The 26156-nt window shown below is 41.5% G+C and overlaps 1 protein-coding gene and 1 long non-coding RNA gene across 3 annotated transcripts in view; one reads left to right on the top strand and one right to left on the bottom strand.

Annotated features, from left to right (window-relative positions):
• Positions 1-17414, top strand: part of LOC134163977 (uncharacterized) — a 35856-nt gene extending 18442 nt beyond the window's left edge. The window contains exons 2-3 of the long non-coding RNA XR_009964940.1: positions 14634-14753; positions 17280-17414. This is a non-coding gene — a long non-coding RNA (uncharacterized LOC134163977). The remainder of the gene's footprint in view (positions 1-14633; positions 14754-17279) is intronic.
• COL4A2 (collagen type IV alpha 2 chain) overlaps positions 1-26156 on the bottom strand; it is a 144499-nt gene that overhangs the window by 16096 nt on the left and 102247 nt on the right. For both annotated transcript variants that reach the window (XM_062619258.1, XM_062619269.1), the window contains 22 exons: positions 25956-26030; positions 24711-24755; positions 23493-23555; positions 22685-22729; positions 21161-21214; positions 20853-20919; positions 19407-19508; positions 18850-19005; positions 17695-17787; positions 17215-17381; positions 14592-14664; positions 14400-14506; positions 13166-13367; positions 12362-12421; positions 11541-11603; positions 6628-6735; positions 5817-6038; positions 4119-4280; positions 3363-3533; positions 2104-2247; positions 734-859; positions 215-396 (listed from right to left, as the gene is read on the bottom strand). In XM_062619258.1, coding sequence (XP_062475242.1) covers positions 215-396; positions 734-859; positions 2104-2247; positions 3363-3533; positions 4119-4280; positions 5817-6038; positions 6628-6735; positions 11541-11603; positions 12362-12421; positions 13166-13367; positions 14400-14506; positions 14592-14664; positions 17215-17381; positions 17695-17787; positions 18850-19005; positions 19407-19508; positions 20853-20919; positions 21161-21214; positions 22685-22729; positions 23493-23555; positions 24711-24755; positions 25956-26030 — 2487 coding nt within the window. The remainder of the gene's footprint in view (positions 1-214; positions 397-733; positions 860-2103; positions 2248-3362; positions 3534-4118; positions 4281-5816; positions 6039-6627; positions 6736-11540; positions 11604-12361; positions 12422-13165; positions 13368-14399; positions 14507-14591; positions 14665-17214; positions 17382-17694; positions 17788-18849; positions 19006-19406; positions 19509-20852; positions 20920-21160; positions 21215-22684; positions 22730-23492; positions 23556-24710; positions 24756-25955; positions 26031-26156) is intronic.

Raw genomic sequence — 26156 nt, 5'->3', positions numbered from 1 at the left:
AATTTGGATGTCTCCCAATAGAAGATAAAGGACTCTGCTTGATGAACACTGGAGGGACCAAACAAAAATATTTGGCCTATTTATTAAATTTTTATTGCATTTTTATCTTTTCATTGTAGCTGTTCAGCACCATGTCAAGGGGTGAAAGCCACTCCCTAGAGAAGCTGCATGGCAGCACAAGGACACCTTTATTCCCTCATGGGCATGAACTCACCCTGATTCCTGTAGTGCCAGGGAAGCCTCTGATACCAGGAGAGCCGGCTGGACCTGGATACCCTTTCAGACCTGTCAGCCCTTTCGCGCCAATGTCTCCTTTCACACCAGCCACATAGCTGGGATGCCCAGGGGACCCTGGAGTTCCTGTCTTTCCGGGAACACCTGGCATTCCCTTGCTACCTGCAGGCAAAAAAGAAGAAAAATAGAAAATATGTAAACTATTAAAGCTGAGAAAGGCTAAGATGCAGTTGCTTGTAAGAAGCTTTCAAAACATGTCACCATAATGCATTAGTACAAAAAGGAGGCACATACACACAACATAACCCCACAAAGCTTTCCTTGGCTCTAAACGCAGTAAAAGGCAGCCAGGAGCTCAGCTTCTGCTGTCAGAGACTTTGCTGGGAGGGTCTGCAGCACAGTGGAACAATGAGTGGGGTATATTTAATATGGTAACTGAGAAAAGACACCAACCAATAATCCTGAACGTACTTGGGTTCTTTTTGCTGTGACCACTGACCTTTTAAGCCAAAGAATCCCTTCGTGCCCCTTTCTCCAACATCTCCTTTTTCACCTTTAACTTCCATCATCATGCTGGGCTTGAGCTTTGGGGGTTCTCCTGGGGGTCCTTGATCCCCACGGTCACCTAAGGGGTGAAAAACCAACCATGTAACATAAAGCTAGTCAGTGGCACTGCGGTGGAAAAAGTGAGCAGAAGAGTAAATTTAGCAAAAAGGGTTTAGTAGATAATTTTGCACAAACTAAGGAAAATCCACGCTGTATTGACCTGTTGCAATACGATGTGGCATCAGCACAGTCAAGCATTAAAAACTCCATGAAAACTGAGTTAAACTTTTGTACATGCAGTCCTGGGAAGCTGGACCCAAACTCCTTTGTGATAGATAATTTACCTCTCAGCAGTTAAGTATCATATGTTTATAAGAAACCAAAAAGCACACTGGAGAATGCACAGAAAAGTAGGTTAGTTCCAGTGAAAGGGAAACTCTCAGTCAAAATGCCTTGGGCAAAAGAAAGTGTTTGGGTTTGTTACCAGTTATTTTGTTCCTTTTTTTTGATTTGAAGGTTACTGGTGACAATAGTAAATAATATTCTGAATAAAGGACCCGAAGAAGCTGACTGCATGATTGTCTTTAGTTCTTTGTGGGCCGGCAGAGACAGGCCATCCATCCAGACTTGTCTCCTATGATCATACACTGTCTTATAGTTCTTCACCAAGAAGTATATTTACACTTCTCTTCACAGTGGCTGTTTTCACACTTGCCTTTTGCTCATACCTCCCCTGAATTGCTGGGAGCATTGTTTTGCAACGTTTAAATTGCAGACTAGATTTTCTTAAGTACCTATCTCAGGGTCCCTGGAAAGAATATTTTGGTGTTGTGGTAAAGCGCACAAAGAAAAGAGGACTCAGTTACACTTTTCATTTCACTGATGATGATATCAGCTGAAACTTTACTGAATTTTAACTACTTAATTGCTTGTTTTTCTGAGTATTTAAGTACCTTTACAGTGCAACTGGAGAAAATCTGAATCTTCCCCCCATGCCCCCCTCCCCCCCCCCCCCGCACACCTTACTCTTCCTGAGAAAAGGCTCTGTTAAGCTCTGCATATGCCCAGAGGTGCCACTATCTGAGCTCAGCTGAATAATGAGATGTCTGTCTCCAGCCTTAAATGTGTAAAGATTCACAAAGAAGTCACCTTTCCCTGAGCCTAAAACTCAGGCCTCTCACCAGAGGCCCATGTGTGAAATAGGTCAGGAATGTCTGAGCTAAATTTATGATGTGAAAAATGTCTTTGTTGTCTTTGTGTCCTTGTAAAATTGTTCTCCAGATGTGAAAAGCAAACACACTGGTACCACCCATAAGCAAATACCTTTAAAACCACGTGCTCCTTGTGAGCCTTTATCACCCTGAGCCCCCAGTGGGCCAAATTCTCCTTTGATTCCCTTGATGCCTGGTCTTCCTTTTAGGCCTGTCATTCCTTTGAAACCATCAATGCCAGGTGAACCTCTTTCACCTTTAAAGAAAGAAAGGGAAGAGAACTGTTACCTCACTCAGATTTCTTCAAAGTAAGCATCACATGACTAGAGTGGTGTAAAAACTGTGCAGCAGTATCTATTTTTGGGTGCCTTGATATCTAGGTCAATCTGCAGCTCTGGGTCAGGCACCCAAGTTAGAGAGGAGCAGGGGCACATTGAACTGCCCCAGCTGGCCAGGAGGAGATGTTGTAGAGATGATCAGAACTTAGTGTCTTCTAAAAGTTCAACCCCTCTCCTACATGTGAGCTAGAGAAAGGTACCTAGTTCCATACAAGGTTTTTAGTCAGCCTCTTCTTCTACATGAAGAGACACAAATCTTGGGTTTAGGACTGGCTGGCCCTTTCTCACTACAAAATCCCACACTCCTTTTCTCCAAACAAGAGGATGCTGTTTTACACAGGGCATGCTAACATATAGATCTTAATTCCTCTCAAATGAGAGGTAATCAGTACTCCAGAGTTGTATTAGGAAAAAAACCTTATCTTTCCAACTGGTGAAATTTTAACATGCATTTATAGGCATGTCCCCCTCCTTTCCCCACCTTTGACTGGGCTTCACATAGAGTTCAATACTGTTGAAAATCCCTGTAATCCCTGTGAAATGTAGACAACTTGCATTATACATAGCATTTTTGGGACTGGCAGGTGAAAATCTCACCTTCTTGATATGCAAGATTAGTATCCTGGTAAAAGTCAACATTGAGGTCTTGTGTCTGGCATTGCTCAGTATAAAACAGCTAGCTTTAAAAAACTTCAAAGCAAAGGTTTGGGTAAAATCTCTGATTTCACTGACAGCCAAAGGGCCTGGGACAAGAGAAAGACTTCTGGACAGAGAACTGAGTAAATACTGTGCAATTTTTAAAAGGAGAAGTAAAACAGCCAGTTTCCTTCTGAGTAGGGCTGCATGTCAGAAGCTAGCATTTTGCCAAGCACAACACAGGAGATAACAGTGATTTTTGGAATATATTAGGCACATGATCCTAATTCTTCCATTTTAAAAAGAGGTAGCCCAGCAGAGAAGGTATCTTGTTCATCTCAGCACAGAACTGGTTTAGGCAACACTACTTTTTTCAAAGCAGCTGTGCAGAGCTCACCTTTGTCTCCTGGAAAACCATCCATTCCGCTTATGCCAGGGGGACCAATCACACCAGGCACACCTTGTAATCCTGGATAACCTGTTTCGCCTTTGTCACCAGACAGACCTTTCATGCCCACAGGGCCAGGAAAACCTTGCTCACCATCTTCTCCCCTAGCACCCGGTGGACCTGCCATGTGAACATGCGAATAGGGAGATTAAAAAGTGTTTGGACATACATGATGATTTTCATACAAGGCAGCTCAAGGAGGAGAAAACTGCTGTCCTACCAGCTTTGTGTTGAGGGGAGAACATTAGCACTTTTTTCAGAAAAGAACTGTAGACATGATTACAAAGACAAAGCAGATCCTCAATGCAAACCACACTCGCTGCCAGCTTAGTCCTGCACCCACTCCCAATAGGACCTTTCCCTCCTTTTTTTAGGAATTAAGCATATCTTCCATAACTACTCCCTCCTTTGGTAGCTCCATTCTCCCAGTCTGCCACCAGCAAGCTCTGACCTGGCTTGTTAGGTGGCTGTACAACTAAAAGCAGCAGCTCTGCCAGCAAGGATCATCACCCCTACTTCCACCTCTGATACCAGTACAATTTGCAGACACATTGTCTACATCATTTCTGCCATTTATCTGGCTGAGAATAAAAGCACGGCATGTGCCACAATCCCAAGCTTAACTTTCTGCTGTGGAAACCATATAGTTGTCCTGCCACAGAAAACTGTCAGCAGGAGGGATACAGGACAGCAATACTTCCTCACCAATAGGTCCTCGAGAACCAGGCCCGCCACCTGGCCCAGGGTTTCCTGGTGGCCCTGGGAATCCACGTGTTCCCGGAGTTCCCGGCAATCCCATCAAACCAGGGAGACCTTGTGGCCCTGGCTCTCCTTTGGATCCTGGCAAACCTGGGATACCATCCGCTCCTAAAATACCATAATCATGCATTAGAGAGCATAAATATCTAGAGAGCTTATTATCACCACTTCTGTGTATACACTAGTCTTTCAGGGTTTTTCCTCTGAAACTTCAGTGAGAGCAGGGAAAGCAAATTAAAAGACTACTCATTAGTTTTAAAATAATTCACATTACCAGTACTGATCTCAGTACTTGTATTGGAAAGGTTGACTGGCTCTTTCATAATGGAAACAATCTGGCACTGGGCGGATATAGATGGGGCAGGTCTTTTCCACTTTTAACCCCAGTAATTCTGTAATTCCTGATCTCTCTCTTTATCACATATATGTTTTTAAGAATCAAATTAAGCAGCTGACTGAACCACTGAAATAATGTTCTGTATCTTTTCTAAAATGTGATAGGCATGAATCAGAATATTTGAGGCAGGTTCTGTTTTGGGGTTATTGTTCAGAAATCTTCAAGTAAGGTCATTACAAGGCATTGTTACAAGATTCGTACAAATTCTTCTGCAAAAAGGTCTTGACATGACTTAGTGCACTTGGTGAAAATTTACATCTCTACAAGGTAAGAACAAAGGGGGTATCCAAGATTTAAAAGCTAATTCCTGCTTTGTATTCAGATTGGAAATGCAGAAACACAGAAGACCTCAAGAGTAAATAGCACTTAACATCCAGGCTGAGTGGATCTGCTTCTCTTTATTCAGGTTTTATGTCAGTGTGGGTCCATTGCCTTGACTTAAGTGTGCTTTTATAACTAATGTCACATAACTTGGGTTTTCTCAACAACAGAATACAAGCTTTACCTCTTTGTTCTGAGGGGCTAGTAGTATAAGTGGAAGCACTAGCCACTTCATGTAAAACTAAAAACCCACATCACATACAGAAAATTCACATACTTTTCTTTTGGAGTCATTCTTTCAGAACTGTAAAATAAATCAAGAAGAGACAAACTACTAATACTTTTTCTTTTATCCATACTTACTTTTTGTTATTGCTGAAAATTTAGTTCTACAGAAATGCTTAGGAAGAAGGTACAAAGTCACACAATTTTCTTTCCCTTTCAATTCATGTTTTACCTTGAGTTTCTTCCCCTTTTCAGAGTGATGTTTTCTGCCTTTTTTTAAATTTGCCAAGTGCCACAGAGCTGTCTTCATCTTTTTTTTTTTCACACTGTGGCTCTACTGAAGGTGAAACCAGTTCTCTTCACTTCAAACAACTTATGTAAGATGACACTCTTCTTTGTATTGAAAATCATAAGAAAAGTCTCCCAAACAGGCACCTGTGATAGACCTCCTTGCTTTGAGCTAGTCACACAATTACTACTCTTTTTGCCACTCCCACAACAGGGCAAGGGGGTAATCAGCATATTGGTAACACCTGATGGTGAAGGGATGGGAGATCATCAGGCACTGGGATTTGATACTGGGGTCATCAGTACCTCCAACACATCCTAAGACAGTCTCTTACTACTCTCACATTCCTATAATTTGCCTACATTTATACCATACTCTTACTTAAACATTTCTTTATTTGAAGTAGTTTTACCTCTAACTCCTGGTACTCCTTGATCTCCTGGCAAGCCTTTCAACCCGGGGAAACCAGGAAGCCCAACATCCCCTCGGGAACCTGCTGCAGCACCTAAAGCATCACCAGGTAACCCCTTCAGTCCTGTGGCTCCTGGAGCACCAGATTTTCCTGTGAGGCCTGGGTGTCCCTGCAGTCCAGGTAGACCGTTTGGGCCCCTGTCTCCCCTGGGCCCAGTAAAACCTACAAATAAAACAGGGAGTAGGCATCACAGGGTTCACTATAAATGTTGGAGTTCAAATCACAGATGCACCGTTACAACACCTTTTATATTACTGCAATTTCCCCTAGTCCTTAGCAGAAACATTCAGAATCAAAGTGTTTTTATATATATATACATACATGCTTTTAAACTACGTAGTATTTATAAAAACATTCAACCAAATGTGGAAATGGGCAGTTATATAGAAATACTAATACTAGTGTTTTCCTACTTTCTGCATCATCATTCTGAGTATATTCCATTTGGAATCTGAAATATCTTGTTACTGAATTTATTTCTGTGTGAATTTCATGGACTTTTACTGACACATTCACAATTTTGCACTATAAAGCAGATTTTAAAAGGCTGGTGTTTGTGTTACTTTTCATCATTACAGAAGTTGCAGGAAACCCTTTTGGATTTGAAAAATAGCGGTTTTGTATAATAGTTTCTTATTTGAACATGGAAGGGAAGATAAATAAAAATGTATCTGGAACCAAGTTTCGTGTTCCAGTAACTGTAGTGAAGAGGTCAAAACTATATAAAGAATGACAAGTTATTTCAAGATACCTGGAGGACCTGGTAAACCTTCTCGACCTGGATCACCTCGTGTACCATTTAGCCCTGGGAATCCCATGGGACCTGGATCACCTGGGAATCCTCTTGCACCTTTCACACCTAAATTATATGAAAGAAAGTAAGAAATTGTTTCTGAACAAACAAACCAGAAATGCCCATATAATATAAGAAAAGGTAGTGGTAAATATCACCATGATGTGTTTCTGGATGCAAAGATGAAACTTTTTTTAATTTAATGGGACTATATCATAGCTCTTTAGCAGTATTCATGATCCAAAGACATGGCCAAAAATCTAGGCTGAGTGCTCTTACAAACATGGATTAACCTGACTTAAAGACTAATGATATGGAGACTACCAGATGAAAATGACTAGGCTCATAGACTTTTAATACTTTGTAAATTAAGACTTTTATCTTGAAGTCAAAAGGCAATGTCAAAGAAGAATGCTCAACAGAAACAGGCTCAGATGAGATGCTGTAGGAGGAACAAATTTTTCCCTTCCTGGCTAACACGACAAGATCACAGAACAAGAGCAGAATGGTTTAGATAACCACAAAACAGAAATGTAAGGCTAAAGAGTAGATCTAATCATCCTGGAAACAGGATACAAATTAACTACACTACTTACTATATTTATGACAGTACAGATGTATAGTTTCGGTAGTAAAAGCAGGTGCCCTGAAAAAGTGTTTCTCTGGCACTGAACTCATATTCATACCGAGTTACCTCCTGACAAGTAAAATTAGACCTCACTTCCTTGTACTGTAGTATTTGACATTTGGGTAAGGACAAATATTACTGTTTCTCAACATCTGAACACTTTCAAGCATTGCAAGTGATACTTAAGTTTGTAAATTTTTTTTATTTTTGCAATAGTTTTACTACATAGAATCATAGAATCATTAGGGTTGGAAAGGACCTTAAGATCATCTAGTTCCAACCATCCTGCCATAAGCAGGGACACCTCACACTAAAACATCTCACCCAAGGCTTTGTCCAACCTGGCCCTGAACGCTGCCAGGGATGGAGCATTCACAACCTCCCTGGGCAACCCATTCCAGTGCCTCACCACCCTAACAAGAAACAATTTCCCTCTTATATCCAATCTAAACTTCCCCTGTTTAAGTTTTAACCCATTACCCCTTGTGCTATCACTACAGTCCCTGATGAACAGTCCCTCTCCAGCATCCCTATAGGCCCCCTTCAGATACTGGAAGGCTTCTCTGAGGTCTCCATGCAGCCTTCTCTTCTCCAGGCTGAACAGCCCCAACTTTCTCAGCCTCTCTTCATACGGGAGGTGCTCCAGTCCCCTGATCATCCTTGTGGCCCTTCTCTGGACTTGTTCCAACAGTTCCATGTCCTTTTTATGTTGAGGACACCAGAACTGTACACAATACTCCAAGTGGTGTCTCACAAGAGCAGAGTAGAGGGGCAGGATCACCTCCTTCGACCTGCTGGTCATGCTCCTTTTGATGCAGCCCAGGATACAGTTGGCTTTCTGGGCTGTGAGGGCACACTGAAGCCAGCTCATGTTCATTTTCTCATCAACCAACACCCCCAAGTCCTTCTCTGCAGGGCTGCTCTGAATCTCTTCTCTGCCCAACCTGTAGCTGTGCCTGGGATTGCTCCGACCCAGGTGCAGGACCTTGCACTTGGCATGGTTAAACTTCATGAGGTTGGCATCAGCCCACCTCACAAGCGTGTCATGGCATTCCTTCCCTCCAGGGTATCAACCAAACCACACAGCTTGGTGTCATTGGCAAACTTGCTGAGGGCGCACTCAATCCCACTGTCCATGTCAGCGACAAAGATGTTGAACAAGACCGGTCCCAACACCGATCCCTGAGGGACACCACTCGTTACTGGTGTCCAGCCGGACATTGAGCCATTGACCACAACTCTTTGCGTGCGGGCATCCAGCTAGTTCTTTATCCACCAAGTAGTCCACCTTTCAAATCCCATCATAGAAGGCCACCAAATTGGTCAGGCAGGATTTCCCCTTAGTGAAGCCATGCTGGCTGTCACCAAGTACCTTGTTGATTTTCATGTGCCTTAGCATTCTTTCCAGGATAATTTGCCCCAAGATTTTGCCAGGCACAGAGGTGAGACTGACTGGTCTGTAATTCCCTGGGTCATCCATTTTCGCCTTCTTGAAAATGGGGGTTATATTTCCCTTTTTCCAGTTGTTGGGAATTCATTGTATTCCAAGATCAAGATTATTTGGTAAAGCTCCTTCTTTGAAAATAATACCTGTGGAATGCTTTGTTTCCCTACCCTCCTGAGCTCCTCAAAAGTTCCCAGCTCAGGCTTGAAGGTCAACAACATGCTTTAACATTTTAAATGTTGTTGCTTAGTATCACCATGAATTACAACTCATTTCTTTCTACACTGAAAGCAAATATGTCTCTATCTTTGAGAAACCAAAGAAAACATCACTTGAATTTTGATACTTTTTTCCACTTCAGTTTTCTGAATTTCCATTATTTAACTATAATTTTTGCAGTTCTAGCTGTTATTTGTAGAGGGGAGAGGAAAACCTTTAAAAAGACCACAATTAAGGTGCACATAAACAGCCAATGCAGCATGAATAGCATTTTCCCAGAGCCATACAGGACTATTGTTCTCTCCCTTATATGAACAATAACTTCTCAGAAAGCAATTGAAAGGAAAAATCCTAGGCTTTCAGGTCTCAGTGAAAAATTCTAATGTACCTCTTACAGAAATAGCATCGTAGTCCTGTTTCCCATGTGTAATAACTGACTTCATTCATTCTGTTCAGTATTGCACTAATTAAAAAGCCATTCTAGAGAAAGAAGGCAGCAGATAGAGAATGCAACTACTGCTTACTGCATATTTCAGTAACTCATTATGCAGTGTTAGCTGCTGTTAACATGTTATGCCAAACAGTAGTAGGAAAAGGTTTTTATTTTAGACCAGTGTTTAGTTTGCAAGCTCTTCAGCTGTACATTCAAAACAGAAAACTTGAACATTTTATTCCACAGCGGTCACGTAGGTCTTGAGACTACTGAATAACAAGGATGTAAATTAGGGTGGGCTCTCTATGTTGCCAGGAATTTTAAAGGAACACAAGGACATGAGGGTGTGAGCCTATAAAGATGACTCCTTGTTTGATATACTGCGTGCCATCAGCACCTTGTACACTGAGAGACTTGACTGCCTATAGCAGAGCTCCATCCTGGCTGAAAAGAAGTCAGGAAATCTTGTGGATAAAACCACATCACTCTAAGGAGACAATGAAAATAGTGTAAAGGAGGTGTTGGTGCTTTTGAGTCAATCCAGAGAATGTGGGTAGGAATAATGACCCAGGAAACTAGATTGACACATACATGGCAACAAGAAGCTGTGAAAAGTTGTAAAATGTGTCCTGTTCCCATGGGTTGCCAGCTTCAGGACTCAGGCTGAAAGGTGGCTATAAACAGAGTTCTGCCCTGGGCTCAGCGAGGGGCCTTTTCCAGTTTTTGGAGGGAAGGGAGGGAAAACAAATCTTAAAATTACTAGAACATAAAAGCTGACAGACAGAGATTTGTTAAAGAGCTAACCAAAAGTACAAAATATAGACCACATGAAAACAGTGTCACTTGTTTTACAACAGTCTTACAGCTAGGAGTTAAATCTGGCTGTATTCACTGAAATAAAAACCATATGAATGAAAGAATAAACAAATCATCAAAGCAAAAAAAAAAAAGAAAAAAATTACAAAGATGGCAAAGAAAACAACCTTCAGAAGCATTGATCCTAACAACAAAGTAAGGCATTAAGGACTAAGGAAACATAGGTTGGAGATACACATCATCTTTGAACAGAGATCAAATGTTCCCTTTTAGAATCCATTAGTCTGTGATAAATGGATCCATCAATCCATGCACGCCATAATAAACCTTATGCTGGAAAAAAAACCCAAACACTTGACATAGCCCATATCTCTGACATTGGCTAAAGCATGGAGGCACAAGAATAGCTGCATCAAGAATTTTACATTTACCAAGCTCTGAAAGACCCAGTTCTAGTTTCTGTCAGTACCTTTACCAGCTGGTCATGAGAAGGTTTTACTGAAAAATAGCTTTATTGCTTTGGCTGGGAGTACATAAGCTTATAGGAACATAAGCTTATAGGAACTACCAGTGAAGGTTCCCTCTTCAAGGTCAATAGTTATGACTAATCAGCATCCTTGTCTGTGTTTCTCTCAATTCCATCTCGCACAGTCCTTCAGACCCTGTCCCCTGCACCATTTCCTCTTTCTTTTGGAAAGAGGTGTGGAACCCTCAGTGCTGGGGAGGCCCAGGATTGCCAGATGGTCCCTCTGGGCTAGGATAGACCAGCTCTGCAAGAAAGGTATGCGTGGCTACAGACAGTGCAACTTCATTGCTTCAGACAACCTGGCCCATTACACTGCGCTGCATTAAAGATTTCAGGCTCACACTCGCTGAAGGCGCTCTGTATATCACAAGAGGAGGAATATTAAGAAGGATCTGCCACAGCTCTCCACTGCAACCTTTTATCAACCTGCTCCCAAAGGACAGGAATTTCCGTGTGAGGTGTCCAGTCAGCTCTGGGAGACCTCAGTATATTTTCTACCTATCAGCCTGTAGACTCCTTCTGTACATCTTCACTTACTTGCAGTGGAGGATAGCAAATGGGCTGTCCTTTCTGTCTTCATTTGTTAATGGCTGACACTCATTAGCAAAGGCAGAATTAGCTCAGGAACAGTGCAGCCACCTGGGCTTCAAGCTGCTTAGGTCTCTCTGCTGGCTTTAAGTTAACATTGTCCTCCCTTGTAATTTCTAAAACTCACTGCCTCCTAAGGTTCAACTTTAATTGATCTGGCAAGATCTTCCTCAAAACATAATACATGTGCAAAAGAAAGGTGAAAGCAAAATGTTACCTGTGGCTCCTGGCAGCCCTGGATTGCCTCGGGATCCCTGTGGTGGCCTCACACAGCCTGCACCTGAAAGCAAAGAGGGCTGGTTAGTCACACTGTATGTGCTCATACGTTGCCACTCATCAACTCTGTGGCTGCAGTTGAGACAACATCATTAAAGCAGGTGAATTAAATTAACAGGCAAAACCCTAATATTAAAAAATATTTTACTCTTCATTAAAAAAAAAAAATTGGTCATGGGTGGCATTTTCAGGAGAGCACTAAAGGTGCTCTTCTGCCTACTTCCCAGGGGCTATGGTGGCTTGCTCCAGTTAGACTGGTATGGGAAGGGTAATCAAACCTCATGGATGACTATTTTTCAGAATAAGAGAGAAACTTTGTTTCCCTGTGGGCAATTTAGACTCCTGAAGCAATCAGATAAATTTTGGTACAGATGAAGGGTTTTTTTTATTTATATGTCAAGTTGTACTGAAAACCTTCACTCAAAGCTCTTTTAAAAAAATGGTTTAAATTTTCTTGGGCACCTAATTTCTGGGACTGTTGTTATAGAGTGCATGGCAACCATAATTTTGTCACAATAAACAGGAGCAATGAAATAAAGAATTTCTGAATTGCACAGCTAAAACTGCAATACTTTTAGAATATGTTCAATTTAATTAAATTACTTTGAAGCTATGGACAGTATGTGCATGGTTATTTGTGACCTGAAGTTCAAACACTTTACAAATAAGAACATCCAAAACAATCACCAGAAAGTATCAAGCCATAAGAGCAGCATAAGACTAAATTTTAAAATATAATCAAGCAGTTTGTACGTACAGTACCTGACCATATTGGCTCAGTTCCATCTCCTCTAGAAAAGTCTTCAGTGACCTGCCCACAGTCTATAAGCAAAGAATGGTAAAGGGCAGTTATTATTTAAAAGAGAAAAACTGTGCTCTCAATTCCAACCAAAATGGCTATTACAACATCAGATAATGTATTCACTTATGCATACATACAACACAAACTATTTGTTATAACATAGTGGAACTCTCTCTCCATGTATTAATTCAATCCAGGCCTGAAAGCTAACCCTGTCAGAGTTAGGAGGCTACATGTCTCATGCACTGTTTAGGGTTGGCAGGTGCCTGCCTTGGCTTGAATATTTTGCCAAGCATTTCAAAGTTGAGCAATAAAACCGTGAGCCTGAGCTGTTGTGAATGTACCCGTGTCATTCTTACGCTGGAAGTTGCAGAGATACTATCAAGAGCTCTGAAGGATGGATATATGATTTTCTCTGGTCAGGTAAAAGATTATGTTGGATGGGGAAGACCAAAGAAAACCACCTGTGAGTACTCCAATAGCAGGATATTGCTTCATTGCCACCAACTGCTTGAAATCTGAAAGATGTTACTTGCTGGCACTAGCGCATTCATACTATTTCAATACCTGACATGAAACTACTGGGACTTTTGAAGTATTTACTTCTTTAATATTTCTGGACAACTAATACAAGCAATATCTTTTTACCCCTCCCCCCCCCCCAAATGCTACCTTTTCAACAATGTGCTGTACAGAGGCTTCACACAGTTCAGTAACGATCTCCCATGGCTCTGATGTAAAACACTGCGATTGATGCCTCTTACCTACTTGGCCAGGCTCTCCTGGCAGACCGGGCAGACCTGGAGGTCCTGGGCTTCCATCTTGTCCATGGTCACCTGGAGGTCCCCGGTACCCTTTTGGACCAGGAAATCCTTCACCTGGCAGGCCTGCTTCTCCTGGAAAGCCCTTTGGGCCTAATTCACCTGGATAACCAGGATCGCCAGGGAAACCTCTGACAGCATCACCCTGAGGGAAGTGAGTGGATGTGGTCACTCCTGACTTTGCTGAGAAACAAAAAAACTCAAACAGTTGAACCACGCCCGTGACCAACATAAGCAGTAAGTCCCCGGATGTTGCATCCCAGCTCTTTAAATCAACACTGCAACTAAAATATTTTTTAAATAACCTGATTTTAATTTAAACCCCATGTCAGAAAAGGCATGAGAGAAGCACTCTTAGAGGAAGCATTCCCTTGAAAATGTTGGCCCATGAATGGCACTTGGGCAATATGAATGAATCACTGCTGTGGAGTGGCTTACTGCCCTTTCCGAAAAGCTGCAAGTGGATTTTGGGGAATCCACATGCATTGCTAGATTTGTTCTGGTGTGGCATTTACTTCTGAGACCTTGAGAAAAGCTGATATAAATTGTGCCCAAATGGGGGCATATTTTTAATTTTTCTGTTACTTTACTGATATTTCTACACTACTGAATCTAACAAACATCACTAGAAAATATTTCAATCCTCAAAGTAATATAAAATACTCTCTTTAGTGGTAGTAAAAAGCATTGTAGTCCAGATTGGATGATATGGCTTATCTTCAAATAATGCATAAGAGCAGTTAGCTAGGTGAGGCGCTATCAAGCATATATATGATGACACAACCTACATTTTGAGACTGTAAAGTTGTAGTAAATTTTACTTTTCTTTAACTCAGTTGTAACAAAACTGCTGAAGTTCAGTCACACAGAATCTCTCCTAGACAATGCTAGAAGGAGTCACTAATGAACCACTATTTATCACAAATAACAAGCTGGCCTAAATGGGTCATACACTACTATGTAGTTGGGTAAGTAAAATGGAAATAAAAGTGAAAGATTGTTCCAAAAACCCTGAGAGTAAACCTGATCTTGAATATACCAATAACCAGCAAAGCCAGTCTAGTTGTGTGCATCATTATCTGTGAGAGAAGGATAGCTTGTTGCTCATAACCCCTCAGAATTAAATGCATTTGTAATTGAGTGTGGTGGAAATGGTTTAGCTGTATTTGCTGCTCACCGGAAAGCCAGGCTGTCCTGGTAAACCATCTAATCCATCTCTGCCTGGAAAACCATCTCCACCTCTGATACCAGGCAGCCCGGGATCTCCTCGAATTCCTTTGGTGCCTAAAGAAGACCTTCCATTGTGAGATCAATCTCTCATGAAAGGTATAAATACAGGTGATATCAGTTGTTTTGTTTTTTACCCTACCTTTAGTAGTTATGTATAAAGAATCTCCCTTTTCTCCTTTAGGACCAGGAAATCCATGTTGACCCGAGAAACCCTGGTGTTACATGCAATGAAATAAAGAAGAAACAGAACCACTTAAATCAGAAAAGCTTCTGTAAATTATTTCTTCTTTAGTAATCCCATGTACGTGCCTGAATGTTTATTAATATGCTTTAACTAGGACCAAGGTCTTTGTGGCATGGTAGGGGAGCTTCTGCATGAGGACAGCACTGGGAGAGCTGTGGCTTTTCATGATCTGCAGTCCTGCATTGGAGAATACTCAAAACATTACTATCTCACTACATGGAATGAAGGACTGAGTGGCCCACAATTAAGCCATTCCACTTGATGCCTACTCATCCAGGTTGAGCAAGTTGTTAGTTTGCCCTCTCCAAAGTGCATATGTCAGTGGACTTTATTGCAGCTTCAGACATTCAGCAACATGATGGCAATCCATGTTTGCACAGAAACCCTGACAAAACAAAGCTCCCTGCAAAACAAAACAGAACACAATCCAGAAGCCAAACAGATCCTCACCAACGCCACTGCATTGGCTCCACGCCCAGTGCTTGGTCTTCTCTGTTCTAGGACACTCTTTCTCCAAACCCTAGCTGACTCAAATCCAGTCTCACAAGAGGCCTTGGCTTAACCAAACAAGTTAATCACACTATGCACAGTGTATTACCATTATTCCTCCACTTGCCTTCTCCCTCTTCCCTTTGAGTATTGGATAAGGAAGATCATGAGGGGAGAGGAGGGGCAGGAGTAAGGAGAGAGCGGCAGGCATGAGGGGAGGTTGAGAGGGGCAGTCATGAAGGGAGCTTGAGAGGGGCAGGTGTCAGGGGACCTCAAGAGGGGCAGACATGAGGAGAGCTTGTGAGGGGCAGGCGTGAGGAGCAGGTGTGAGGGCAGCTTGTGAGGGGCAGGCATGAGGGGAGCTTGTGAGGGGCAGGCGTGAGGGGGAGGTGTGAGGGTGCAGGAGGGATGGCCTTCAGGGCTGAGGGGAGATCATGAGGGGAGAGCAGGGGTGGCTGTGGGCCATGAGGGGAGAGCGTGAGGGGAGATGAAGGATAGCTGTGAGGGGTAGGGTTGGCAGCTATACAGAGTAGGCCACTATGGCGGGTGGGGGGTAGATGAGGCGTTCCTGTGAGTGGAGATCATGAGGGGCAGCCATGAGGGGAGATGAGTTTGCCCTCAGTGACATGGTTTAGTGGTGGGCTGAGCAGCTCTGCATAGCAGTTGGACCTGATGATCTTAGAGGTCTTTTCCAACCTGGTTGATTCTATGATTCTACAGTAAATTACTCAGTTTTAACCATTAAAGAAAATGCTGCAAGCAACTCTTTGGCATCATGGAAACAACACTGTTATATTGACCTGCAATTCTCCCTGCCCACCACTACAAAAGAGGACAGCTTCATAGCTGGCAGTGGATTGTGATTCACAACACTATTATAGGGCTGAAAAGTAGCATCATCTTTAGATGTTCAGAAGAGCCTAAAGCACTAAATGAAAACATTATGTTTGCTCTGACATCTTTGTATAAACAAAATCAGTTTTGGGTCAGATTTACAAGAATTTTATTCTAAAACCTTGAGAGATGTGATTTCCTGAAGTCAGTTCTGACGGCAAGGAACCACAATGCAATTGGCATACCACACAGTACAGCACCTCTCAGTGTAAGTAACAAATGATTATAAGCAAAGCTCTTTTCTTGGGGTTATTGAATACTGTTTTTTAGGAAGACTTAATGTATTGTAAACAAGAACCTTGCATTTCATCATTTTGATATAGTGTCTTATTAACAACCATAAGTTACTACTGGAATTAGAATCATAGAATCATAGAATAGTTAGGGTTGGAAAGGACCTTAAGATTATCTAGTTCCACCCCCCCTGCAATGGGCAGGGACACCTCACACTAAATCATATCACCCAAGGCCTCGTCCAACCTGGCCTTGAACACTGTCAGGGATGGAGCATTCACAACCTCCCTGGGCAACCCATTCCAGTGCCTCACCACCCTCACAGGAAAGAATTTCCTCCTTAGATCCAATCTAAACTTCCCCTGTTTAAGTTTTAAGCTGTTACCCCTTGTCCTGTTACTACAGTCCCTAATGAAGAGTCCCTCTCCAGCATTCCTATAGGCCCCCTTCAGATACTGGAAGGCTGCTCTGAGGTCTCCACGCAGCCTTCTCTTCTCCAGGCTGAGCAGCCCCAACTTTCTCAGCCTAAATTATTACCCTTCCAGATGGTCAGGTCTTACTCAGTAGTACAGTAGCATAGTTTAAATGGGAAGTGGACCTTAGTTTATGTGGAAATCTTTCACTTTTCCTAAAACTGCATATTTTGACTTCCATCCTAGCAATTCTTTGCTTTCAGTATTTTGTAGATAGCAATCTGAAAGCAATTGAAGTGGCATGGAAAGAAAGAAATCATACTTGTTAGCATTTTTCCATGGAGAATAGCCTGGGTTTTTTTCTTGTGTGTTTTTGGATTGTTTTTTGGTGTGTTTTTTTTATTTTATTTATTTTTTTGAGTTTTTGTTTGTTTTTTTGTTTTCTAGTAGGCATTTAAAGCAATGCAATAAAGTGGTAATTATCTCACTTTTGCTCCAGGGTAGCCAGGAATACCGTGTGGTCCTTGATCACCAGGTTCTCCTTTCCTCCCAGGCTGGCCAGGAGTTCCTGGAAAGCCAGGAGGGCCAGGGGGACCAGTAGAGCCCCTTCTCCTTTCCTCATCCAAAAGGCATGTACTGCAATCTCCTTCTTCACCTAAGGAAAGGATTGAAAAGAGAAGAAAGAATGAAATGGATGTTCAGCTATACCCATTTTATATCTAGACTTGAGAATACTTGAGTAGTTTCTGAAATACTTGAGAGAAATACTTCCTCTTTTTTTTTTTTTGTTACAAGAAGCTAACATAATGCTTCCTTGCGTTAGCCCCAGATCGAATTCACCAGTCCACAAGCATGTCATAGCTCTATAAACTCAGACTGAATAAAACAGGAGCTTTACATAGTGCTGCTTACAGCAGCATCTGTTACCTGTTATCATAACATCTGTTGAGTTATTTGTTGTAACTTACCTTTAGGTCCTTTTTGTCCTCTTGGCCCAGGGAAACCTTGTACGCCAAATCTACCTGGCGTCCCCTCCTGTCCTTTTAATCCAAAGAGAGGACCTAGAAATCAAATAAAAATAGCAATTGATCTACTGTAGATTTACTTTTATTCCCTTTCCTTCCTGTTCCTTTGAGCTGTACTGCATCTGCCCTTTTCTGTTCTCCCTAATGGAGTTTACTGTCTAACCCAGCCTGTTATTATCTACCCCTTACTCTCTTCCTCTCTACCTCTTCTCACAGCTCCCCACACACTTTCTTAGCTACTTCCATCTGCAGTGGCAGATGATCCTTGCCATTCTTTGCTCTTTCTCACCTTGAATTCCTTGAGCTTCTCTCAGCACAACTAACTTTGCAGTACCACAGGCTGCCTGCACTGGATCACCTCTTGCACATCATTTTCTCTGCTCCTGCTCTTGCACTGCAGTGTTGTGCTTTTCACACCACAATCTCAGTCAGAAGCAGCCTCTGGAGGTCACCTGGTCCAACTCTCTGCTCAAAGCAGGGTCAGCCTCAAAGTTGCAGCAAGTTGCTCAGGACCCTGTCCAGCTAAGTACTGAGTATCTCCTAAGATGGAGAGTCTACAGTCTCTCTGAGCAACCTGTTCAGTGTCTGACCACTCTCATGGTGAAAAAGGTTTTCCTAAGCAGAACTTCCTTTGTTGCAGCTCGTCACCATTGCTCCTTGCCCTGTTGCTGTGTTCCTTAGTGAAGCATTTGGTTTCATTTTCCCTATGACCTCCTGAGAGGTAGGGGAAAGTAGCAGTAAGATTCCCCTTAGCTTTCTTTTCTCCAGGATAAATAAGAAATTCAGCTCTCTCAGACACTCCTTGACACTCATATCTCACCCCCAGCCCCAAACAGACCTTTTCTTTCAAATTTCACCAGGAATGTCTAAAACTGATGGAAACCTTTCCTTCATTGAAGAGCACACAACACCTCTTCCCTGTGCGTCCTTCCGGCCAAACATTTCATTTTTCATTTCATTTCATTTCATTTCATTTCATTTCATTTCATTTCATTTCATTTCATCCATCTACTTTCTCACTTTGCCTTGCCAACCACTGTCTTTAAAATAAGCACAGATGTTCCTGTGAGTTCTTGTCATCTCTCTTTATGCACTTACCAGGGGCTCCAGCAGGACCAGGTGGACCACGGAGTCCTGGTGTGCCATGTTTACCCGGAAAGCCGGGCGGGCCTGCCTGATAAGCAGGAGATCCTGATTCACCTTTTTCACCTTTCGGTCCCATTTCTCCAGGTAAGCCTGGCTTATCCCCATCCGCTGGAACAGAAACAGGGAAGAAGTTCAAAACAGTTTCTTAACAACAGTGCTCAAGGAGCTGTAATGGAGCAGAAGGGAAAGTTCATGCAACTGCATCTAGCATGCAAGGAAAAATGGAGATATTTAGCATAGAGTAAAAATGGTAACTGCGCTTCTCACTTGAGCAAATCTACAGGAGTTACTGAAGCAAGCTTCCATCATAATCTCCAGTTGTTTTGTCAAAGCTCCATCAAGGCTGGAGGAAAATGCTTCTCTGTTTTTTTGTCCCAGCAGTTAGTTATCTACCACTCTGCACTGCATGATCCACAGTCCACACATAAATTCCCCACATCCCTGACCATGTATCAGTTGAAACTCGCTATAAAGTTAAGCTGTTGGAACATCTGTTGATAGGATATTACCATCAGAAAATCCAGGAAGACCAGGAGGTCCATGATCTCCCTCTTCTCCTGGGTCTCCCTGTAGTCCAGAAACACCTGGAAAGCCTGGGTCACCTCTTACACCTGAAAGACATCCCCGTTCCACAAACCACATGTTAGTGTGATGCTGTTTGTGACCCATAAATGCCAACTTGTGTCACACTGCAAATTACTCAGTTCTTAAAAAGTAAAGATTAGGAAATTCAAGGACTTTAGAATATTAGAGTTTGCACTTGTTTCTTAAAGATAGTTTCAGAAATGCAAAAACGTGCTACCTCATGCTACCTAGGCTGAATAAAGAAATGAATTTGAGAGATTTTTGTAAAGCCCAAATATATCTGGGAGCTGAACATGGCCTGTGACAGGAAGAAGAACATCTCTCAGCTCTTACTAATATGCTGCTAGAGCTAAATTGCTCCTGAGAAGCACAGAAGACCAGCTCTCTATGATATGTGAGCTTTGGGCTTTCCTCTGTTCCCCAGGAGATAAAGCATCTGCCTGGGCCTGGCTATTGCCTGTAGGGAGGTATCATGCTCTTGTCATAGGTCAATGACACTAGAGGACATATGGTGTGTCAGCCCCTTTACCTGTTTCCTCCTCTCCCTACACAGTCTTTCCTGATCCTAAAAGCCTGGCAGGGTGTTTGATTTGAACAATATTTTGGGCCTCTTGCTCCCATTCACTGGGAGAAAGGGAACCACTCATTGTTAGGCTCTCTGGCTTTCTTCAACAAGATCAGAAAACTCAGTGGTATAAGGACAAAGGCTGGGACAATGGTCTATGACCATCTTCGTTGTTTGCTGGCACCTTCCCTGAAATAGTTTTCATCTTGGCAAACTGGTATCACCTTGTATGTGTTTCTAGTCTGGCAAGCCATGACTTTGTGGGACATCTGACAGTGGGTGCTACAAATTTAGTGGAAAGGTCACAAAATCAATTTGTTGGAAAAAAAATCCTCTTCTATTCCTCTTCTATTCTATTGTTTTTAATGTTGATTTTTGGTTTGGTTCGTTTTTTTGGGTTTTCTTTTTTTTTTTCATTTCTAAATACTAGACTATAAGAATGGTCTCTGCTGTACTGCCATTGCTGCACTTTATCCAGAGTCTCTGAAACAGGATACAGAAGACAGACTCTCCCATTCTTCCTTTCACTGGACAACAGTCACAGGCTTTTTTGCTTGTTTCTTCTTTCTGGACATAGGAATGCATGGATGCCTTTTGATCAGCAATCCAGCTTCAACAGGACAAAGAAGCCACCTGCCTGCAGAGCAGTGATCAGAGCACTCTCTTGGAAGGCAATTATACCTTCTGGAACAGTTCAGCAAACCAGTCTTTTAAGGAGTCAAATCCTCAGAATTTCATGCTTTTAATCTATGTATAAGGTAGTAAAATGCAGCTAAGATAAGCAATCTAAGCAAAGAAGATGTACCTTTCCTTGGGATGTGGGAAGGAAGATAGGAATCTGGTCCTGGAAGACCAATGTCGCCTGGCTCCCCCTGTTAACAGAAACTGAAGTATCACATCTAAGCACATTATTCTAGAGAATTCCTTTTAAAATGCCCAGGAAACCCAAAGAAACAAACTGACATGACCTTTCAGAAATCTCTGAGATTTCAAGTTAACAAACCACATAACTGGTTCTACAATGATGAGAAACACAATTGTTATTACATGACAGAAAAGCAAGCAAAATCACATTTGCTTTATTGCTCCTGGCAAATGAGAATAAAGCAGTACCTTGCCTCCCCGAGGACCATAGACACCTGGTGGACCATCAAATCCTGGAAAACCCTGTAATACACATAAAAATAATTGACTTTTCCTTCACAGAGAGAGAATAAAATTACTTGCTTCCTCTGATGTTAGTGTTAAAACTATGCAACAGAGAGGAGCAATTTGTTTCCCTGTGGTCTGGTAATTTGGGTAATACCATTAAGTTTTCTGTTTTGATGTTACACGTCTTGGACCAAGCCTAACTCCCATCAAAGGCCAGAGGGACCTGCTGTGGCGCAGGCTCTGTCACCCGTGGCAGTGGTGCAGATGGAAGAAGCACCTACATTCACGCTGTCATACATTCTATGGTTCTATGTCACAAATTAAACTGCATGCTTCAAAGTCCTTTCCATAATGGCAACTGTACATCAGACCATGAAGAAAGGAGTTTCTTCACTCAGGTGTAAAATCTCTACACTAGGTGGAGCTGGCGGACTTAAAGTGAAACCAGCAACTTCCTAATTAAACACAGCTTCATCTGTGCGCAGGCAGACTTAACCATCCTTCCTTCTTTCTTAAGAATCAAATCACTCAAAAAGCAACAAAAAGATGGTTGTTGTGAACAGCACATCGAGTAGGCTGTCCCGTCTTATACACGTTATACACTGATACTCCATCAAAAGAAATGTATCTTCTGCTAAAAATGTTGCCAAGATTCACCCTCAGGAAGGGGAAGTCACTGACCATTCCTGACTGGAGTATGAGCCTACGTTAAGGTCAATCAATGGGCTTTAATGGGGTTTGCACCAGCCTCTCCACATATGTATTACTGATAGCATATTCCCTTCCACACCAACAGGTTTTGTGACTGGACCAAATAGCTGTTATTTTTCATATTTCATGTACTTTCATGTCCCATGTGCTTCATGTTATAATTGTTATGCCTTGGTGGCAGGACAAATCCTTACACAACTAAGTATGGAGAAACATGGAAAAGTCATGCATTTGAGTACACCACAGCTATTTGAATACCTCATGGAAGTGATTTCTAAGGTTGACGGAGGAAGCCTTTTACTGAGACCAAACAGAAAATATGAGCTCTTCTCTGTCTGACAGAATGCTACTTTAAATGTTTGGTTGTGTTTCCATGGAGACAGAGATTTACCTGGTACTTTTATCATTTTTCTTCTCTTCTTTCTCTTCTTCTTTTGTGATATTTAAGTCTAACCATAATGCCCAACGCTATTCAAAAGAGTAAGTTTCTGCATGTCGGAATAAAATTACAGAAATCATGGCCACAGTAATGGGAACAATGAAAATGACACCTCCCTGTTGTGCTCTTAAAACAAACTTTAATTATAGGACCATGTTTTTTTTCACTGATGAGAAAAAGAATTGACCCAAAACTACAATGATGGTTGAATCCAGATGATATTTGTTAGGCTACAGCTGGTGTAATTACAGGCAGGGTTTGTCCTCTACAGTTTACTTTTTAGACAGATTGTCTACATATGTGTTAGAAACAACAGTCTGGTATGAGATACTCACTCTTTCTCCACCAAGTCCTGGAAAACCATTGATGCCAGGCAGTCCCTATGAAGGCACAATAAAAGTAGCATAATAAAGTGTCATCCTAACATCCTAATGGTGAAGAACCATTATTATTCCTGACATAGAATAAATCTGACAGCTTGAAACTGCAACACTAACAGTCAGAGTTCAGATGCTTTTCCAATAATACTCATGTATGGTGCAAACAGAGGAGGTCTGAAATCTAATCTGGTATTTGATTTTTATCTCTTAATCAATACATTGTAAATTGACCATGAAGATTTTAAAAATGGCTGAGATTTTTTTTCAAATATGTGCTCAGTACTGTTTTCACGCTGTTTAAACATTTTAGAAACACTGCCCCCCGCCAAAGCATCCATTGATGCTACAAGGTAGTAGTATTTAAGCTATTTTTTTTTTTCTGGGGTCACAAGTAACCAGAACCAAACTTGTGTTTGTCAGCCATTGTCTGAAGAGACCTAAGACGGAAACAGTGGAGTAGAGTCTGTGCTGAGGACCAGCACAGTAGCTCTGGCTAGTGAGCACAGCTTTAGGTATAAGAAATACACAAGGCTTCCCAAAGATGGTATAGGCATACCTGTGAGGCCCAGAGGGGCCTCTTCCCACTATAATTTCAAAATGACCTTTTTGCTTTCCTGTATCAGGCACAGGTGGCTACAACCTGGTGGGCTGAAGAACTATCATTTCTATAGTTTGTTAATCTGTGTTTTGCTCCTGAAGGCAAAGTCTCAGCTTGGACTTGCAAATTCATCTGGGTGAATTTTACCTTTAATGAGTGACTCACCCTTTGTCCTGGGAAGCCTATTACCCCTTCTTCACCTTTTTCAGGGACATGAAGAAGTACACCCTAGGAAACATTACAAATTATTTTAATGTATTTCTTCATTATATGCAAAAAAAATGTAAGACTGTTTTATGGAAGCTAAACAAGAAAAAAACATTATTGTAACACATGGAGGATCTAATAATAGCTGCATGTGAAAGAACTGTTGTCCTTAAAATTAAGTGTAACATGCTTGCTTCATTACAATAGCAGGAGCAGGCCATTAGGGAGAACACAGGGTTTCCCTCCTATCATCTCTTTATTTTTTTCTGTTGCTGCAACTCTAAAAGAAGAGCCAAAGCAATTATTCAGCTATACAACTAATCAAGCAACTCAGCTGATGCCCAAACTGTAGCTTGAGAGAGCTATTTGGCAAACATAGTCATGCTGCTATCCATTCTAGAAAGAAAAAAAAAAAAAAGAAGGAAGAAACACATACTCCCTTTTGCTACATCAGCATAAAATCTACAGTTTTGCTAATGCAGCTGACAAAATTCTACATGTGTAAAATCTGACCAACAGCTGAAGAACTGGCTAGCAACTGCACATGGAGGGCATCAGGGCTCACACTGTGACCTTCTCCCACAACCTTGCGGAGAAGCTGACCAGACCATCTGAGAAAATAAAGATTTGCAGAACGCTCAGTGGGGCATCCTTAATTGGTAAAGACTGTATTTTAAACCACTCTGGGAAGTAAAAAGGCACCATTCAGTGGCAAAGCTATTTAGATAGTCTAGAGATTGCAACTGAATAAGTTAACTAAACCACATTCAGTCAAGCCTGGTTGACAGATCTAAATGATACAGCAACACATGGGATTACTGTCCACTTACTCAACAGACTTACTGACCAATGATTCCAAAAGTCTGTATGTGGTAGAGAGTAGACTGAAAAGGATTGAGATAATTTCTGTATATGCTTATTTAATGAAATTTAGTGGAATTTTTAAACATAGCTAAAGTTAAAAAGTGCTTGAGGGAAAATCTTATTTTGGTAAACCAGTAAGAGAATGACTGATTGCACTGTGGAGTTTATTACATGTCATATTCAGCTTTGCTAAAGCATCAGAAATGGTGTCTCTGCTTATGCTGCTCCATATCTATACTGCATCATTTCAATGAAGAATGCACCAGCAGTAACGCAGATGTTATTTGTTTTCTTCTTCTCCCATTGACTTACTGGAATTCCAGCTTCCCCTTTTTGTCCAGGGTCTCCTCTTTCACCCTAACAATAAAGAAAAAGTATTCAGATATGTTAGGCATTCCCCTTTACATTTCAATGACTTTTCTAAAACACAAAGTGACAAATGTTTATCAAGAGTGAAAAAGTGCCACTCCTGTCCTGTTCTTTATCCATACACTTGTCATATGAAATGCATTTTTTCACAAGAAATTTTTAAAATTTGCTCTTTAAAAAAATATTTGATGTTTTTTTCTGAAAAGTTTTCTAGAAATGTGAACACCTCAGGGGCTTCCCAGGCTTATTCATGAGATGTCTGGGTGGTGAGTGCCTGAGTATCGCCTATAAATAAATGCATATTCTTCCATTTTTACCTGCCAATTATCTATTAATTGTCTCATCAGAAGTAAGAATTCCTGTTAGGATCAGACAAATCATAGCCTAAAGTCTGCTCACTATATTGATCATATATCCACTGAATATAAAGACTCTCTAAGAAGTAGCTCATATGCAGACATTTCTGCTTAGTCATGAAAAGTCCAACATATGCATTACTTAATGCAGACTGCAGACCATCAAAAGCATTTTTAGATTTTTCAGTGTCATAACAATTTACTTATCTTACTGAAGAAATTCCATGAGCCAAATGAACTTTCTAGCTTCAATTTTGAGATGAAAAACTACTGCTCTGGTTCTCATACACACACAGGGTATGAGAAACTCTTCTGCCAACAAGAAGTAATAGATAAGAATAAGATACATCTTGCTGTTGAGGATTTCTCCAATATGTATGAATAAACCTTAATTCTAAGTATACAAATCTCTGCATCACACAGATAAGTTATAAACACAGTAATTCAGACAGCTTCCCTAAAGATACGCTTCTTTTAAAGCAAGAAAATGTCACTCACTATTATGAAAAATAAGATATTAGATGATTTCTCAGCAGGTATTGCTGCTTGTAAAATGAGAAAAGGTGAGTGATGGCCACTAGTCGCATAGTTAAACAAAAATAGTAAGTTTGCCTAAGGAACCTTTAGCCTGTGAAAAGTGCTTTCTGGATTACTTTAGCTACCACTATTTCAATAAATACTTCATGATCCAAGCTATGGGAAAGTAGATTTCTCTTTTGATATACTAAAGTATTCTACATACTATATGTTAAAGCACAATTGTACAGTATTTCAGTTTTGGTACTGCAGAGCTTAGTTCCTTGTGTATTTTGGCAAAATACCTGGTAGTTACCTTGTGTTTGTCAGAGGGGACACCCATCAGTTCTCTTGTAGGAAGCCCAGGTGGACCTGGAGGACCAGGAGGGCCCTGCAGGAAAAGCGTAAGAGTACATTTACTAACAGTTGTAATACCTTGCCAAGCTGTTGATCAGCACATGGTCTAAGGAACTGCAACAAAAGGAGCAATGCAGATTTGCCCCTCCTAGGTGTATGG

Source organism: Pezoporus occidentalis, unplaced genomic scaffold (genome assembly GCF_034315485.1).
Source record: "Pezoporus occidentalis ecotype Australia unplaced genomic scaffold, CSIRO_AGI_Poc_V1 ctg105, whole genome shotgun sequence".
NCBI classification, from domain to species: Eukaryota; Metazoa; Chordata; class Aves; order Psittaciformes; family Psittacidae; genus Pezoporus; species Pezoporus occidentalis.
The sequence above is the reverse complement of the archived record's forward strand: the minus strand, read 5'-3'. Positions and strand labels throughout refer to the sequence as shown.